The 17202-nt window shown below is 45.9% G+C and overlaps 1 protein-coding gene across 1 annotated transcript in view; it reads left to right on the forward strand.

Moving 5' to 3' along the window:
• Positions 1-17202, forward strand: part of LOC132404703 (phosphatidylinositide phosphatase SAC2-like) — a 58222-nt gene that overhangs the window by 21759 nt on the left and 19261 nt on the right. Inside the window, exons 6-11 of the mRNA XM_059989487.1 lie at positions 450-506; positions 1687-1882; positions 5498-5677; positions 9605-9672; positions 10289-10413; positions 12768-12845. Coding sequence (XP_059845470.1) covers positions 450-506; positions 1687-1882; positions 5498-5677; positions 9605-9672; positions 10289-10413; positions 12768-12845 — 704 coding nt within the window. The remainder of the gene's footprint in view (positions 1-449; positions 507-1686; positions 1883-5497; positions 5678-9604; positions 9673-10288; positions 10414-12767; positions 12846-17202) is intronic.

Raw genomic sequence — 17202 nt, forward strand, 5'->3', positions numbered from 1 at the left:
GTGTTCAGAGATGCTCTCTGCACAGCACTGTTGTAACGCATTCGCCTTCCAGTCAGCTTGAACCAGTCCGGCCATTCTCCACTGACCTCTCTCATTAACAAGCCATTTTTACCCACAGAACTGCTGCTCACTAGATTTTTTTTTTTGGTTATCACACCATTTTCTGAAAACTCTAGAGACTTGTGCATGAAAATCCCAAGAGATAGCAGTTTCTGAAATACTCAAACCACCCTGAATGGTGCCAACAATCATTCCAGATCAAAGTCACTTAGATCACACTACTTCTTTATTTTGATGATTGGTCTGAGCAACAGCTGAACCTCTTGACCATATCTGCATGCTTTTATGCATGAAGTTGCTGCCACTTGATTGGCTGATTGGCTATTTGCATTATTGAGCATGTGTACCTAATAAAGTGACCACTAAATGTACTCTTCCTCTTTATTTAGATTGACGATCGATTTTTCTGGAACAAGTATATGATTCAAGACTTGCTTAAGCAAAAGGTAGGATTGGCATTTCCTTTGTTCTTGGTGGTTTCCACACCTCCCGAGAGCAGATTGGAAATTTACCAGGTCCTTGCTATACTGCACAGAGCAGTATGCTGAGTGCCCCACGCAGACCATGCGGTCAATCTCGTGTATGTCTGTGGCGTTATGCTTATTCCTGGTTGGTGGATGCTTGTAAAGTTTGGGCAGTGTGAGATGGGAAATGTGAGCAGATTATTGAACCATAAAGGTCTGAGCAAGTCACTCAAAGTTGTCTTGCTTCATAGTCACTGCAGACCTCACACTTGGTTTCACCTTTCACTGGTCCTTTGGGGCTGAGCCTGGCTAGCTCCTGTACCTAAAAAAGCAGCCACTGAGTTCATGGTCTTTTGCTTCTGCAGCCCCTCTACATAAAAGATGCACTTCTGCACACAACGCATGGTTGTTTGAGTTACTGTCTCCTTCCTGTCAACTTGAACCAATCTAGTCATTGATCTTCTCATTAACAAGGCGTTTTTGCCCACAGAACTGCCACTCACTGGTTGCTTTGTTGTTTTCTCGCCCCATTAGATCAGCGGTTTCTGAGATGTTCAAACCTCCCCATCTGGCACCAATAGTTATCCCACAGTCAAAATCACTTAGATCACATTTTTCCCCATTCTGAACAAATGAGCCTCTTGACCAGGTCTGCATGCTTTTATGCACTGAGTTGCCCACGATTGGCTGATTAGATACTTAAATTGATGAGCAGGTGTTCAGATGTACCTAATAAAGTAGCCACTGAAAATGTGCCACAGAAACAGAAACAGTTCAACTAAGTCTACGTTGCCCATCATGCATCCATTTTTGCACCAATCCTATATTCTGCCCATCTCCTCGTCCCCTGGATTCTATCACTCACTTGGGGCAATTTACAGTGGCAAATTAGCATGCCAACCCACATGTCTTTGGGAAGCAGGAGCAAATAGGGTTCCCTATCTTGGGTCCACGGACCCCTTGCTTAATGGTATCGGTCCCTGGCATAAAAAAGTTGGGACCCCCTGAGGGAGCCCACACAGCCACAGGACAAATTTCTCATTCTCTGCCCTCTGTTCTCCCCTGTCCTCAATCAGAGACCCCTGCCCCATTTCTCTCCCATACCCCAGCTGATGTTCCTCCTCCAACCCCTGACATGTTGTGGTTTGGAACTCTCCCCCAGAGCGCCATGACAGATCGGTGGATCATTCCCATCATCCAGGGCTTCGTGCAGGTGGAGGAGATCCACGTCGGCCACGGCAAACAGCCCCCGGGGGAGTCCGCCTTCTCGGACTGCCTGGTGGGTGAGCAGCCGCCGAGCTCGCCCGAGTCAAAGTTCCTGCTCATCCTCATCTCCCGGAGAAGCAGGCACCGAGGAGGTAGGCTGGAACTTGCAAGAGGATATCCGGAGCTGGATTGTCAGGGTATTTATGACGGATCTGGTGCTGACATCATTTGGGGTTGGTCATAGATAAAATCACAAGAGTTGAACAGCCACAACAGTCTCTTCAGTCCATCAATCTATGCCCAGGTCTACTAATCCCAGTTTCCTACATTAGGACTTTTATTTTAGAGTCATAGAAATGTACAGTATAGAAAAGGCCCTTCAGCCCATCACAGCCATGCTCATCTTTAGCCCATATATTAATAGCTGTTTGCCACATTAGGATATTTATTTTAGAGTCATAGAAAAGTACAGCGCAGAACCAGGCCCTTTGGCCCATCTAGTCTGAGCCAAACTATTTAAACTGCCTATTGCCGTTGGCCTTTTATTGAGAGATACAGCACAGTATCAACAAGTTTGCACCACCCAAACACACCCACGTGACCAATTAACCTACTAACCCATACGGTGGGAGGAATCCAGACCACCCGGAAGAAACCCATGCAGTTACGGGGAGAGTGTACCAACTCCATTCAGACAGCAATGGGAAATGAACCCGGATTGCTGGCACTTCACCAGCCGCTAATCCTGTATCCTTCTATTAAGTGTCTGTCTAAATGCCCACTAAATATAGTAATAGTACCCGATTCCACTACCTCCTCTGAGAGTCCTCCCAAATGTTAATCAGTCTGTGCGTAAAAAAAAACATTCCCCTCAGATCTTCCCCTAAAAGCCTTTATCTCAACTTATGCAGCAGAGTCTTTGGAAGAGAGCTTGGCATTCCAAGAGGGGGCAGGAACAGCAGGTGGGAATTGAGTGGAATTCAAGGCAGGTGTTTCAGAATCCAGGAATAAGGAAGAGAAGGACGTTGAGGCTTTGGAGAGGGCGCAGGATGCTGCCTGGATTAGAGTGCATGTTTTATAGTGAGAGTTTGGATAACCTGGGTTGTTTTCTCTGGACTGTTGGAGGCTGAGGGGAGATCTGATAGAGGTTTATAAGGTACATAGATAGAGTAGTCAGACAGTATCTTTTTCCCAGGGTTGAAATGTCTAATCCCAGAGGGCGTGGAGGTAAGTTCAAAGGGGGTGTGAGGGGCAAGTGTTTTACACGGAGAGTGATGGGTGCCCGGATTGCGCTGCTTGGGATGGAGGTCGTGGCAAATACACTTGGGACTTTTAAGTGACATTTCGATAGGTGAGGAAAGTGGAAGTATATGGATATTGTGCCGGCAGAAGGGGTTAGTTGTATTACAGATTCAATGAATTCAGCACAACATTGGCAGCCAAAAGGCCTGTTCCTGTAATGTGCTGTTCTGTGTTAACACACAGAGGTGAGGAGCCCTGGATCACTGAGGGTACCTCAGGCTGGGGCATGAACATGAGTTGTGGGACTGGAGGCCTTGGGTGGCTCAGTGTCAGAAACCCTTCCAGGGTGGCAGATTCAACCTGGGCTCATAGGAGTTGTGAAGGTGAAGGAAGTGTCCTTACAGAGAGGACATTACTGTCCTTAACAGGATTAACACGGATTTGGTGGATCAGGGAGAAAAGCTGAAGCAGAGCGCTGGATTCTGTAGAAGGAGTCAAAGTTACCAGGATTTATATGCGAGGCTGTGAACTCGTTTTGGGGGACTTTGAAGTACACGTGTTCCGGGGTTCTGGTCTGTTTTTGAACGTTTGATTGGGGTGCTCGATGAAGATTGGTCCTGTGGCCCTGCAGTGGCTAGTGGAGCAATGCTGAACTGGACTAGACTGAACGCTACTAGTTTGATGTTTGATATTCTATATGTTGTTCGCTTGCTTTTTGCCATTTGTACAATTTGTTCTTTGTTTCAGTCATCGGGTGTATGATACTTTCTTGAACGGGTTCCCTGGTGGTTCTTTGTTTCGTGGCTGCCTCCAGGAGGATGGATCTCAGAGCTGTATTCTGTATGTACATTTTGATAATAAATGTACTTGGGATCTTTGAACTTGGAGGAATATAAAATAACACAGATTGGTGTCTTATGAGGATAAGCTGAGTGAGTTAGGGCTTTCCTCGTTGGAGTGAAGAAGGATGAAAGGTGACTTGATAGCGGTGTACAGGATGATAAGAGGCATAGCTTGGACAGTCAGAGACTTTCTCCCAGGGCGGGAATGGCTAATAGGAGAGAGCGTAATTTTGAGATGAGTGGAGGAAAGTATGGATGCCAGAGGTAAGATATTTACCTTTGTGGGTGCGTGGAGTGCACTACCAGGGCTGCTGATACAAGCAGATGCATTAGAGGCATCTAAGAGACTCTTAGATGGGCATATGGATGATAGAAAAATGAGAGCTATGTAGCAGGGAAGGGTTAGATTGATTGTAGATTAAGTTAAAAGGCTGGCACAACATTGTGGACCAAAGGGCCGTTGTCTTCCATGTTCTTATGACGTGTTAATGTAGTGCCAAGTGCATTTGGCTTCAGGGTTGAATTAATGCTCAGATTTAAGGGAATGCTTGACACCTTAGTTAAACGTGAAAAGGTACTTAGCAGAAACAAGAGATTCTACAGATTCTGGAAATCCAAAATAACACACACAAAATGGTGGAGGAACTCATCAGGTCAGGCAGCATGTAATGAAAGGAATAGAGAATTCCAGGACATTTCAGGTTGAGACCCTTCGTCAGGACTCGTCAGGAAGGCTATTAGTGGGTAGATTTTTATAACAGGTTACTAAACTTAATGTAAACTCAACAGCTACCATTGGTGAGTTTTGAACAGAGGTTTCTGGAGAATAGTTGAAGTGCCTGAATTGGAGACTGTTAACTTAACCACCATACACTACTGAGTGGCATCTACTCCATATTTAACAAGCCCAGAGTACAAATTTTTTGTTCCATGTTATTGAAGGAAGAAAAACAGGTAGAAAATTTCCTCACGCTCTGTCAGTTCTCTTTATGTTACTGCACTGAAGTGAGAGGGCTGGAGAAATGCAGATGTTACACCCCAGTTTATAAAAGAAAATAGGAGTAATGATATTCATGATAACTTTGAAGGACTTTACTTAGTGAGGCCCTATGGGTTGTGATCTTCCTCAGTGTGACCTTCTTGGTGAGCCCTTGCTAGGTGTGAAACTCTGGTTGGTTTCTCCTGGTGTGACTCTTGGTTACCTGCATTGGTGTGACTCATTGGTTTGGGGGGGTGTGCAGGATCTCCCTTGGTGTGACTCTCTGGGTGGGTTTTCCTGGTGTGATGCTCTGGATAAGATCACACTAGGCGGGATCATCTGGTTGAGTTCTCTTGTGCCTCTGTGGGTGGTTATCTTTTTTGGTGTGACTGTCCGGGTGGGATCTTCCTTGCTGTGGCAGTTTGAGTTTCCAATCCAAGGATGTTACTGAACCTTGAGCAATATTGCCATCTAGGTTCGACAGGTTCCCTGATATCCACTAAAACAACACAAACACAGGCTGATGTTCTCGTGAAGAGTGGTCAAGGATTTAGATACAGGGCTTGTCCTGTCCCTTTAGCAAGGCACTCATGTTGAAGTGGGGTGTAGGTCAGACAAGCATCAAACACCTCACTCTAGCTTTAGTCACTGTAACCATCAGAACCCAGTTGCTAGTGATGCTCTTCCTTCTCATTGGCCCACAGGGATGCGGTACAAACGCAGGGGCGTCGACAGCGATGGGAATGTGGCCAATTATGTGGAGACTGAGCAACTGATCTACAGTGGAGACGACATCTTATCCTTTGTCCAAATACGAGGATCTGTCCCTGTGTTCTGGAGTCAGGAGGGCTATCGGTATAAGCCCAGTCCGAAGCTGCACAAGAGTAAGAAACCACCAGCATAACATCTCCTTGTGGGCCACGGCAAGAGTCCTGTTCAGGAGCTCAAATCCCAATCGCAGTCTCGTCTTCAAAGACAGTAGTCCTTGGTAGTCCATGATGAGAAATGCAAGAAAGAGTTCAGCCAAGCATGCAAACAAGCTGCACTGGAGAAACTGCATCACAGCTCCAATGATCCAAGTTCAATTCTGACCTCTGGTGTTGAACATTTGGGTTCTCCAGGGTCTCTGTCTAACCCCACTGGCTGCTCTGGTTTCTTGCCACATCTCAAAGTTAAAAGGTTAATTGGCCACTGCAATTTCTTCTTGGGTGGTGGGGTGGAAAAATAGTCTGTACCAAAGGAGGTGTAAGGTGCTCCTTCCCTCCACTAGCCTGCAGGTCACCTTTGGGCAAGGTGTAGCAACTACTCAGTACCCAACCCCCGATCAGGGTCACACAAAGCAGGTGGTAGATGGGCGTATGAGCAGCTGGTGCACATCACAAGTCCTGGTTATGTGATCAGTGACGCCAGGCAGACAATCTCTGAAGTGTCGATAATGGCTGGGGTCACCCGTCGTGTAAGGACACTGCACAGAAGAAAGCAATGGCAAACCACTTCTGTAGAAAATTCTGCCAAGAACAGTCATGGTCATCGAAAGGCCATGATCGCCCACGTCATATGACACGGTACATAATGGACGAATGAATTTCTTCTTATTGTGTATGTAAGTGGCATTGTCTAGGGACGATTGATGAGGATGAGAGGAGGATAAAGTAGATTAGCATGGGATCAGTGCACAGGGTGCTTGGACCAAAAGGACTGCTTCTATCATTGTATGAATCCGTGATTCTAAATTGGCAGTGGTCATCTAGGAGTGTAGTGAGATCTGGGTATGGGGTGATCTGCCTTACAACCCACTTTAAGCGTTATGGGGAAAAGACAGGTAGTTGGGGATGAGTCCATGGCCAGATCAGCATGATCTGCATGAATGGCGGAGCAGGGTTGATGGGCCAGATGGCCTACTCCTGCTCCTGTTTCTTATGTTCACTCATCTCACTATCGATCCCTACAACCACTCACAGGGATGGGGGAGTCTGAGCAACCCCTGGTATTAATGAGTGTAGTTTTATGGATTGGCTGCAGAAGATGGGTTGTTCTCAGAATGGAAGAGATTCCAACGTTCAGTGGTTCCATTTAGTCTCAGAGAATGTATACAGTACACCACCTGAAATTCATACTCTGCACAGACATCCACAAAACAGAAGAAAAGCCCCAAATAATGAATGATAGAAAAAGATTTGATTCCCAAAGCCCCCTCCCCTTCTCATGCACAAGCAGTGGCAAAGCATCAACCCCTCCCCCCACAACCTGCCTCAGCAAAATCGTCAACCCCCCCTCCCCCACCGCCCGCCATGCAAGAAATGGCAAGTCCAACGAGTCTGTGATCTGGAGTCCATCTTCAAAACCACTGTTCACCCCAACAGTTCGAACATCCCACAAGCTTTCTCTCTCACTAACGAGGGAGAGGGAGGAATTGAGGAATTACTCCTGCCACAGCAAGACGGGAGACCAGAAAGAATTACATCAAATCACAGACATGGAAAGAAACTGTTCCCAGTGGGGGAAGATAGGGAACTAGGAGACTTAAAATGAAGGTGGCTGGGAGAAGAACCAAAAATGACAAGAGGGAAATTTCTCTTATGGAGCATGTGGTTTGTATCAGGAACAGAGTTATGAGAGATAGCACAAGCCTTTCAGCCCTCTGGCTCTGTGCTGTCAACCACCCATTTACACCAATCTTGCATTAATCCCAATTTTTTGTTCTCTTCACCTTCTCATCCATTCCTTCCACCGGCCTCCCCACAAGGGGGTGGGGGACAATATATAGGGCAAGTTAACCAGCCAGTCTTTAGGATGTGGGGAGGAAACCTTAACACCCTTATGAAACCCACAGGGTCCCAGGGAGCTCATGCAAACTCCACACAGACAGGATTGTGCCTGGGTCTTAGCGCTGTGGGTAGCAGCTCCAGTAACTGGGCCATTCTGCCACACACGGCATGCTGCCAGGGGCAATAGTGGAGGCTGATTCAACTGTGTAATTCAACAGAAAATCCACTGCAGGTTTGTTAAAGATTTAAGAATTAGCTTTATTTGTCCCATGTGCATTGAAACATACAGTAAAATGCGTCGTTTGAGTCACATCAAATCAGCGAGGATTGTGCTGGGCATAGCACACCCACGACTCACTGACCATAACCCATACATCTTTGGAATGTGGGAGGAGACCAGAGCACCCAAAGAAAACCCACATGGTCAGAGGGAGAACGAACAGCAGCAGAAGTTGAACCCTGATCTTCCAGCTGCTGGTGCTGTAAAGCGTTAATGCTAGCCGGTATGCTACCGTGCCACCCCACAAAGAAGATTGTCAGCGGCCTCTGGACTGGTAGTGGGGGTGTTGACGTTTCTCTGGGTGTTATCGGTGCAAGCTCTCCTTCTCATCCTGAGGGAACCACCTTTCTGATCACAGTCTCTCCCGTCAGGTAAGTAGAGGCAGTGGGACGAGCTGGATGATGTTACATCTGGTATGTACTGAATGGCCTCCTTCAGTGCTATGAAAGAACCCCTTGTTGATTTTTCAGATGATGTAGCAAAACAGGCTGTTTGGCCCATCATGTCCTTGCCAGTGACAGCAAAGAATGATCTTTAGAATATAAAAACAAGGAGATAATGCTGAGCCTTTATAAGACACTAGTCAGGCCACACTTGGAGTATTGTCAGCAGTTTTGGGCCCCATATCTCAGAAAGGTTGTGTTGTCATTGAAGAGAGTCCAAAGGAGATTCACGAGGATGATTCAGGGAATGAAGGGGTTAACATGAGGAGCATTTGGCAGCTTTAGGCCTGTACTCAGTAGAATTTAGAGGGATGCCTGCGGATCTCATTGTAACCTAAAGAATGTTGAAAAGTCTAGATAAGATGGATGTGGAGAGGATGCTTCCAATGGTGGAGGTATCCAGAACTAGAGGGCACAGCCTCAAATTTGAGGGGCAAGCCTTTAGAACAGAGGTAAGGAGGAAATTCTTTTAGCCAGAGGGTAGTACATCTGTGGAATGCTCTGCCACAGACTGAATGCCAAGTCCATGTGTATATTTAAGGCGGAAGTTGATTGGTCAAGGCATCAAAGGAAATGGCAAAAAGGCAGGTGTATGGGGTTGAGTGAGATCCAGGATCAGCCATGATGGAATGGTGGAGCTGATTTGATGGACTGAATGGCCTAATTCTGCTCCTGTGTCTCAGTTATCATAAAACTCCTCTTTCACTGTCCTTGCATTCGCACTGTCTGTACTGATCCCTAAGGAAGAACGACAAGGATCAGAAGTGAGTAAACCCTTGAAGCAGTGAGGTTAATGATTTGTTGAGAGATTAGGATTAAGAAACAGGGAGTTGATTGCTCCACATTGCAGTTGTAAAAGCATCTTGGTTCCTGTTGCATGTCATCATTATGTGGTGTGTTGTGTGACATAGGCAATCATAGTCTCATGACTGTGATTGTTCTTGGCAAACTTTTCGACAGAAATGGTTTCCTTTTCCTTTCTTCTGGGCAGTGTCTTTGCAAGACTGGGTGACCCCAGCCATTATCAATACCCTTCAGAGGTTATCTGCCTGGCGTCGGTGTTCGCATAACTAAGACTTGTGATCTACAACTGATGCACGACTTTTCCAAAAATCAAATATGAACAAAGATTGCTGGCATGTCGATAGCAGAGGATTCAGCATGAACCCAAGATTTCAAAATACACTTAATGAAAAGTCATTAACTCTGTTTGTGTCTCTCCACAGATGCTGCCTGAGTATCTCAAGCCTTTTCTGTTCCTATGTCAGATCTCAAGCGCTTGCAATTTTTCAGTGAAGTATTTTCCATCTTTTCTCTCAGGTGAAGAAGAGAACAAACACGCTTTTCAGACCCACTTCAGGGAGCAATTCAAAGTTTACAATAAGCAGGTTTGTTTATTCCAAGTTTCAGTTCCCAGTAACATACTCATTATTGAATCCATTTAATGTCCTTCCTATTGCATAGAAATATAGGTATTGCTCACATTGACCAACTAGATTCCATTGGATGCTCCTGTTTCTTCCTGCAGCCTGAAGATGGACACGTGTCAATTTGCTGTTATAAATTGGTCATTAGTATAGGCAAGTAGCAAACAGAAAATTGATGCAAGAAATTTGCAGGAATCCAGGGGAAAGGGACCAATGGGCTTGTCCAGGGAGAAAGGGACTGATGGGTTTGTCCAAGAGGAAAGAGACAGATGGGTTTGTCCAGGGGAAAGGGACCATGACTGACAGTAGTGAAAACTGAGATGACGAAGTAAGCCCTGAACACTGCCAGAGATGGAGGACCTTCATTGCTGTCCTAAATGTCAATGGTGTAACAGGCAGCAAGTAAGTAATAGATGTTTCCTGACCTGCTGAGTTCCTCCAGCATTTTGTGCTTGTTGCTGTGCATTTCCACCACCTGCAGGACCTGATCCATCTTTCCCTTGTCCCTCCAAGCCAGATGAATGTAGATTGTGTCAGTGGGCTGTTTGTTCACCCACCAGCTGTGTGTTTACCACAGGTTATTATCAACCTTGTGAACCAGACGGGGACAGAGAAGCTGATTGCCGATGCTTACCTGAGGCACTTCAAGATGCTCAACGATCCACGCCTCATTTACGTGGCCTTTGATTTCCACCAGCAATGGTAAGAGTCCAGTTCTACGGGGTGAAAGGTCTTTCTCATCCTGCCTCCCTTCACTGTTGGATCTCTCTTTATTTTCTGATCCTCAGGGTTCTTCTGGAAATCAGGAATGATGAGCATTCTTGGTTTGAAGATTTCTTTTGAGTACAAGCAAACTAAATAAAGAGCTGGGAAATGCTGCTAAGGGGTGCAAGACAAAGGAATGAAGAAGCCAATATGGCGTCTCTGAAAAATCCATCACTTTTATAGATTAAATTAGAGAAATTCCTTAGATAGGAATGAATTAGTTAATAGGGTACATAATTAAAACAATTATGTCACGCAGGTAATGTGCTAATACTTGGATAATGAAAAACGAGAAAGGTGATAAACCGTTAGTTTAGCTGCTATACTGCTTTCTGCCAGTGAGTGTAAAAAAAATACACAAGTTTATGAAAAAGTACAAATATTATTAAAAAGATTATTTAAAAATAATAGTGGTTTCCAACATTACTAATGTCCTTCTGGGTGAAGGGTGCAGATGACATTTGGGGGCAATTGAAGGGGTAGCTAATAGGCATCCATTAGTCTCGTGAGACCATGGATTTACGCCTTGGAAGGTTTTTCCAGGGTTGTATGGGAGACCAGCAATTGCCCATGCTGCAAGTCTCCCCTCTCCACGCCACCGATGTTGTCCAAGGGAAGGGCATTAGGACCCATACAGCTTGGCACTGGCGACATCACAGAGCAATGTGTGGTTAAGTGTCTTGCTCAAGGACACAACACGCTGCCTCAGCTGAGGCTCGAACCTGTGACCTTCAGATCACTAGACCGATGCCTTAACCAGGAGGCCACATGCCAACACAAAGGGTAGCTAGGGTTGGGTTATATCAGTACTCTTGCTTGCACTGAATTCCTTGCCTTTTCATCCTTTGATTGTGGGGTTTGTAGATCCCAGTGTGTAATATGCCTTGAGACATGAAGACTGGGAGGTGGAGCACGTGAGGTCAGACCGTTCAGTGTTAACAGCACATGGCCACACAGTTACCACCTGATGCTTGTCCATTGGGAACCTTGGGAGACCCTGACCTTAATGCCGGCCTTTTCACCAATCCCTTCACAGGGCAGGGCAATGGCCTTGTTACTCAAAGGGGCCTCAGAGTAGTGGTGAGCATGAAGTATTGCTTCAGTCTGACAACGCTTAGGGCAGTAACAATTTACAATGCTTGCTTTAAGAACAGGGTTCAGTTCCCATCACTGTCTGTAAGGAGTTTGTACGTTCTCCCAGTGACCACTTGGGCTTTCTCCTGGTGCTCCAGTTTCCTCCCATATTTCGAAAGATGTATGGCTTAGAATTACTAACGTTGTGAGCATGCTATGTTGGCAACAGAAGGACGGTAACCACTCATATTCATCTGTGTTGGTCATTGACATAAAACTGGGAAATTCACTATCTGTTTTCATGTACATGTGACAGATAAAGCAAATCTTTAACCTTATTGGCTTTCATTGACTTTTAAAGGTGCACGATAGTAAGCATCCTATCCAGATGCATCACAGCTGGGCGTGGCAAATGCTCTGCCCGAGGCCACATGAAATTGCAGACAGCTGTAAACACGACTCAGACCTTCACCTCCATTGACTCAGTCTGTGCTTCCTGCTCTTTGGGAAAGGAGCCAACATGATCAAAGACCCTCCCCCCCCCCCCCCCCCCACCATCTCCACCATGGACATTCTCTGTCCTCCCTCCCCCCCCCCACTAAATTAAACAGGTCAGAAACACACACAGTTAGGCTGAAGAACAGCTACTATACTGCCGTTATAAGACTATTGAAGAACCTCTTCTATGTTAAAGATGAACTTTTGATAAGACCAAAATAGCAGAATTAGGCCATTTGGCCCATCAAGTCTGCTCCCAGCACTTCATCATGCCTGATCCATTTCCCTCTCACCCCCATTCTCCTGTCTTCCCCCTGTAGCCTTTCACACCTATCAACCTCCGCCTTAAATACACCTTAAATAAAGACTTGCCCTCCACAGTTGCCTGTGGCAACAAATTCCACAGACTCAGCACTCTCTGGCCAAAGAACCTCCTCCTCATCCCCGTTCTAAATGGACGTTCTTCTATTCCGAGGCTGCGCCCTCGGATAGATCTCAGAGTCTACCTCTTCATGGCCTCTGCACCTTGTTGCCTGCCTCCACTCCACTGAACTTCCTCTGTAGCTGTAACACTACGCTCTCCATTCAGTTTTTCTCTCTTACTACCTCAATGCCCTGATGTTCAGAGTCCTCTTCATGGATGGCAGAGAAAACAATTGTTTTTAGATGTCCGTGCAGCAATAGTAAAATAATTAACATTGCCCCTTTTCTCTGTGCAGTCAGGGCAGAAAGTTTGAAAATGTTGAGATCCTGACCGATGGAATTAGCAGAATCATCAATGATCTGAAGTGGTTGAGGTGAGTATTAACCTTTCCCTACTCAGGGGGTGCAGGGGGGATGGTCATCAGCATAAAGGATGCAGGCCTCTTGTCTAGTCCAATGAAAACAAGGTACCCTGCACATGATCTGAAATAAAATGGAATGAAGGGATTACAGATGAGGAACGTCTGGCAGCTCTTGGGTTGTATTCCCTGGAGTTCAGGAGAATGGGGGGGGGGGGGGGGATCTCATAGAAACATTTTGAATGTTAAAAGGCCTAAACAGATTAAATATGGCAAGGTTATTTCCCATGGTAGGGGAGTCTTTGACAAGCAGGCACGACTTCATGATTGAAGGATGTCCATTTAGAACAGAAATGTGGAGAAATTACTTTAGTCAGAGGGTGGTAAATCTGTGGAATTTGTTGCTATGAGTGGCTGTGGAGGCCAAGTCATTGGGTGCATTTAAGGCAGAGATAGATAGGTTCAGGTTGAATATGGAATTTGTTACCTTGGTCTCAGCAGTGCAATGCCGTACATAATAATAGAGGCGAAAAAGCTGTGAATGTCCATTCAGAAATCAGGTGGCAGAGGGAAGGAAGCTGTTCCTGAATCATTGAGTGTGTGCCTTCAGGCTTCTGTACCTCCTTCCTGGTACAGATGGTAGCAATGAAAAGAGGGCATGTCCTGGGTACTGGGGGTCCTCGATGATGGATGCCACCCTCCTGAGGCATCGCTCCTCGAAGATGTGTTGGATCCTGTGGAAGAGCTAAGTCTACAACACTCTGCAGCTTATTTCAATCCTGTGCAGAAGCCCTCCACCTCCCATACCAGACGGTGACGCAGCCGGTTAAAATCTCTTACTTGTACTCTCTTATTTATTTTTACATATATATTTCTTATTGCAGTTTACAATATGTTCTATATATTGTGCTGTACTGCTGCCGCAAAACAACAAATTTCACAACATGTCTGTGATAATGAACTAAGTCTGATACTGATTCTGCAGTGGACTCTGCCCAATAAATCGTGAGAACATGCACTTCCTCAAGAAGGCAACATCTATCCTCAGAGATCCCCACCATCCAGGCCACACTGTCATCTCACTGCTATCATTAGGAGGGAGGCCCAGAAGTCTGAAGTCCCACACACCAGGTTTACAAACAGCTAGCTGAACCATTTGATTCTTGAACCAACCTGCACAAGCCTCATTGTTACCTCAACATAGCAACACTATGACCACTTGATCACTTTGCATGAAAATAGACTATATATTTGTTATAATTGTGTTCTTCTATGGCTAATTTCTGTTTTTTTTTCATGGATGCTGTTTATCTGCTGCCAGAGTTTTTTCCTTTGCACTTTTCCATACGGTACTGTGCAAAAGTCTTAGGCACATATATAGTATATAGCTAGTGTGCCTTAGGTTTGTGCACAGTACTGTAATCATTTTAAGTATTGCACTGTAATGTTGCTGAGAAAAAAACAAATTTCATGACATTTGTGGGCGATGATCAATCTGATATGGGACTGAGAGTGGGAAGGGGGCAGGGGGAGGAAAATCATGGTTGAGAAAAGGGGAAGGGAGAGGGGGGAGCAGAAAGCACCAGGGAGACATTCTGAAATAATCAATAACCCAATTGTTTGGAATCAAATGACCTTGCCCGGTGTCTCAGGGCAGAGCAAGTCTGCACCTGCACCACACCTGACACCCCTTCTCTGCCACTTGTCCCACGCCCCCTCCCGAGGCACTCCAATATATGTGTGTATGTGTCCGTGTCCTGTACTATGAGCCTGGTAGGGTGTAGAGGTTTTGCTGACTGCTCGTTTTGCAGACCTACTCTCTCCTTGGCATTGATGGGACTGCAAAAGAAAAAAGGCATCGGGACCATCACAGAGGCTGCTGAGCAAGCCTCCAGATGGCTGTGGATCAAGAGGTGTGATCTGTGGACCAAAGCTGCCGGGACACAAGCCAGGGCCTGATCAACCCTGGCTGGGTCACCTGGGAGAGGGTGTCTGATGTTAAAAGACTTGAAGCATCCATTGACACTAGGTTACATCACTGATGATGTGTCCCACTGGACCCTAGGATATATCTCAGCATTTTATGTATCTGTGCATTTGGCACTAAACTTGACTTCAAATGTTATCCAGCAGGTCAGGCAGCATCTGTGGGGAGAGAAACAGTCAACGATCTTTCAATGGAAATAGAAAAGTTAGAATGCAGGCTTGTATTGTGTGGCAAAGAAGAGGCTGGGCTGGAGAAATCAAATAGAATGTCAGTGGTGGAGTCACTGGTATTTGTCTTCTCAGTCTGAGGAAGGCACCACCATTAAGTCTAAAGTAAACAAAACACACTGCCAGGACAACTCTGTGCGTCAAGCAGCATCTGTGGAAGCAAAGGTTCGGGTCAAGACCCAGTCCTGATTCGGGGATCCACCCAAAACGTTGGCAATCTATCTGCCTCCGTAGATGCTGCTCAGCCAGCTGAGTTCCTCCAGCTGTTCATTTTCACTCCAGATTCCAGCATCTGCAGATGCTCGTGTCACCACACCACCGAGCCTAAACCTGCCCGTGTGTCAGCAGGAATAACCAGGAGCTCTGTTACTGCTTTATGACCCAGGCCAGCCGGCTGAGCTCTGGCACTGAGAGTTTCAGGAGCTGGGCAGGCCAGCAGCTCATTACCAATCGCGTTCTGCCTGACACGCTGAATTCCTCTGCAGTTTGTTTTATCACTCCAGTTCCCAGCATCTGCAGTCTCTCGTGTCTCCATTTTACTGCACCGCTAAGGAGTTATGCCCACGTTGGGAACATAAGAAGTGGGAGTAGGAGTCGGCCATCCGCTCGTCCAGCCTTCTCCACCATTTAAGAAGATCATGGCTGATCTGGCCACAGGCTCAGCTGTATATATCTGCCTTTTCCACATAACCCTCAATTCCCCTGCTGAGCAATTTTTGTCAGAATTTTTGAAGATCTATCCTGGGCCCAACATATTATTGCAATTGTGAAGAAGGCACGCCTGTGATTATATTCCAGTTGGTGCTTGGGTAGTTCTGGTATGTCACCAAAGACTCCCGCAAATTTCTACAGATGCACCGTGGAGAGCATTCTAACTGGTTGCATCACTGTCTGGTATGGATTGTAAAAAAGCTGCAGAGGGTAATAAACTCAGCCAGGTCCATCAAGGGCACTAATCTCCCCACCTTCAAGGACATCTTCAAAAGGTGATGTCTCCAGAAGGCAGCAACCATCATTAAGGACCCTCACCATTCAGGACATGCCTCCTTCTCCTTACCATCATCAGGAAAAAGGGACAGAAGTTTGAGGACCCACTGAAGATTCAGGAACAGCTTCTCCCCATCCACTAACAGAATTCTGAATGATCAGTGAACCCATGAATACTATCTTATTATTACATTTTTGTACTATTTAGTTATTTTGTTATTTATAGTAATTTTATAACTTATAACAAGACTTAAAACAACAAATCTCGCACCATATACAACAGAGATAATAACCCTGATTTTGATTCCACCATCTGTAGTCTCTTTTGTCTTCATCTATTGAGCTGCGCTGAGCAACAAACCGAGGTGTGGCACCTTCACTGCTCTTATTCGAAATAGAGCCCTAAAATACTTACATCCACCTCAGGAGGCAGGGAGACTTGCTAAATTAATGCCCCACATGAAGCTCCTCTGTTCCTACCCAGTTGTCCGCCTCCTCTACTTCCCTGTCTTTACAATTGCTCCAGCTGATCAGCTACCATATACAAGCTCTCTTGCTCATTGCTCCCAGAGGAAGCTCCCTGTGTCTGAATAGTCTCTCTCTCTCTTTTTGCACATTTGTTGGGTGGTGTTTGATAGTTTTCTTTGAACGGGTTCCAGGGTTTTATTTTTTTCTTGATGGTTGGTGGGAAAGATGAATCACAGGGATATATACTTTGATAAGAAATGGACTTTGAATCTTTCGCCACTCTCAGACCGTGCCAATCGGCGTCACTCAATCATTCCGTCCCCGCACAGGTGTCACCTTTGGAGATGGCAGATCCTGGAACCTGGAGCAACCAGCAACCTGCTGGAGGAACTCGGTGAGCCAAGCTGCATCTGCAGGAGGAATATTCCCAATGCAAACCAGGAAAATTAGGAAAGAATTGTTACAGAAAGCTATTGCCTGCAGCAATTCCTGGCGGAACTTGGAGAGTTGAGAACATCTGTTGGGGAAAAGGAATTACCGATTTTTTTCCCCTCTAGGTGCTCTGGTTTCCTCCCACGTTCCAAAGACGTACAGGATCGGGCTGTAGTAAGTTGTCAGCATGTTGTGTTGGCTCCGGATACTTGCGGGCTGCCCCCAGCACATCACCAGACTGTGTTGGTCGTTGAGGCCAATGACATATTTC

This window comes from Hypanus sabinus, chromosome 1 (assembly GCF_030144855.1).
Source record: "Hypanus sabinus isolate sHypSab1 chromosome 1, sHypSab1.hap1, whole genome shotgun sequence".
Lineage (NCBI taxonomy): Eukaryota > Metazoa > Chordata > Chondrichthyes > Myliobatiformes > Dasyatidae > Hypanus > Hypanus sabinus.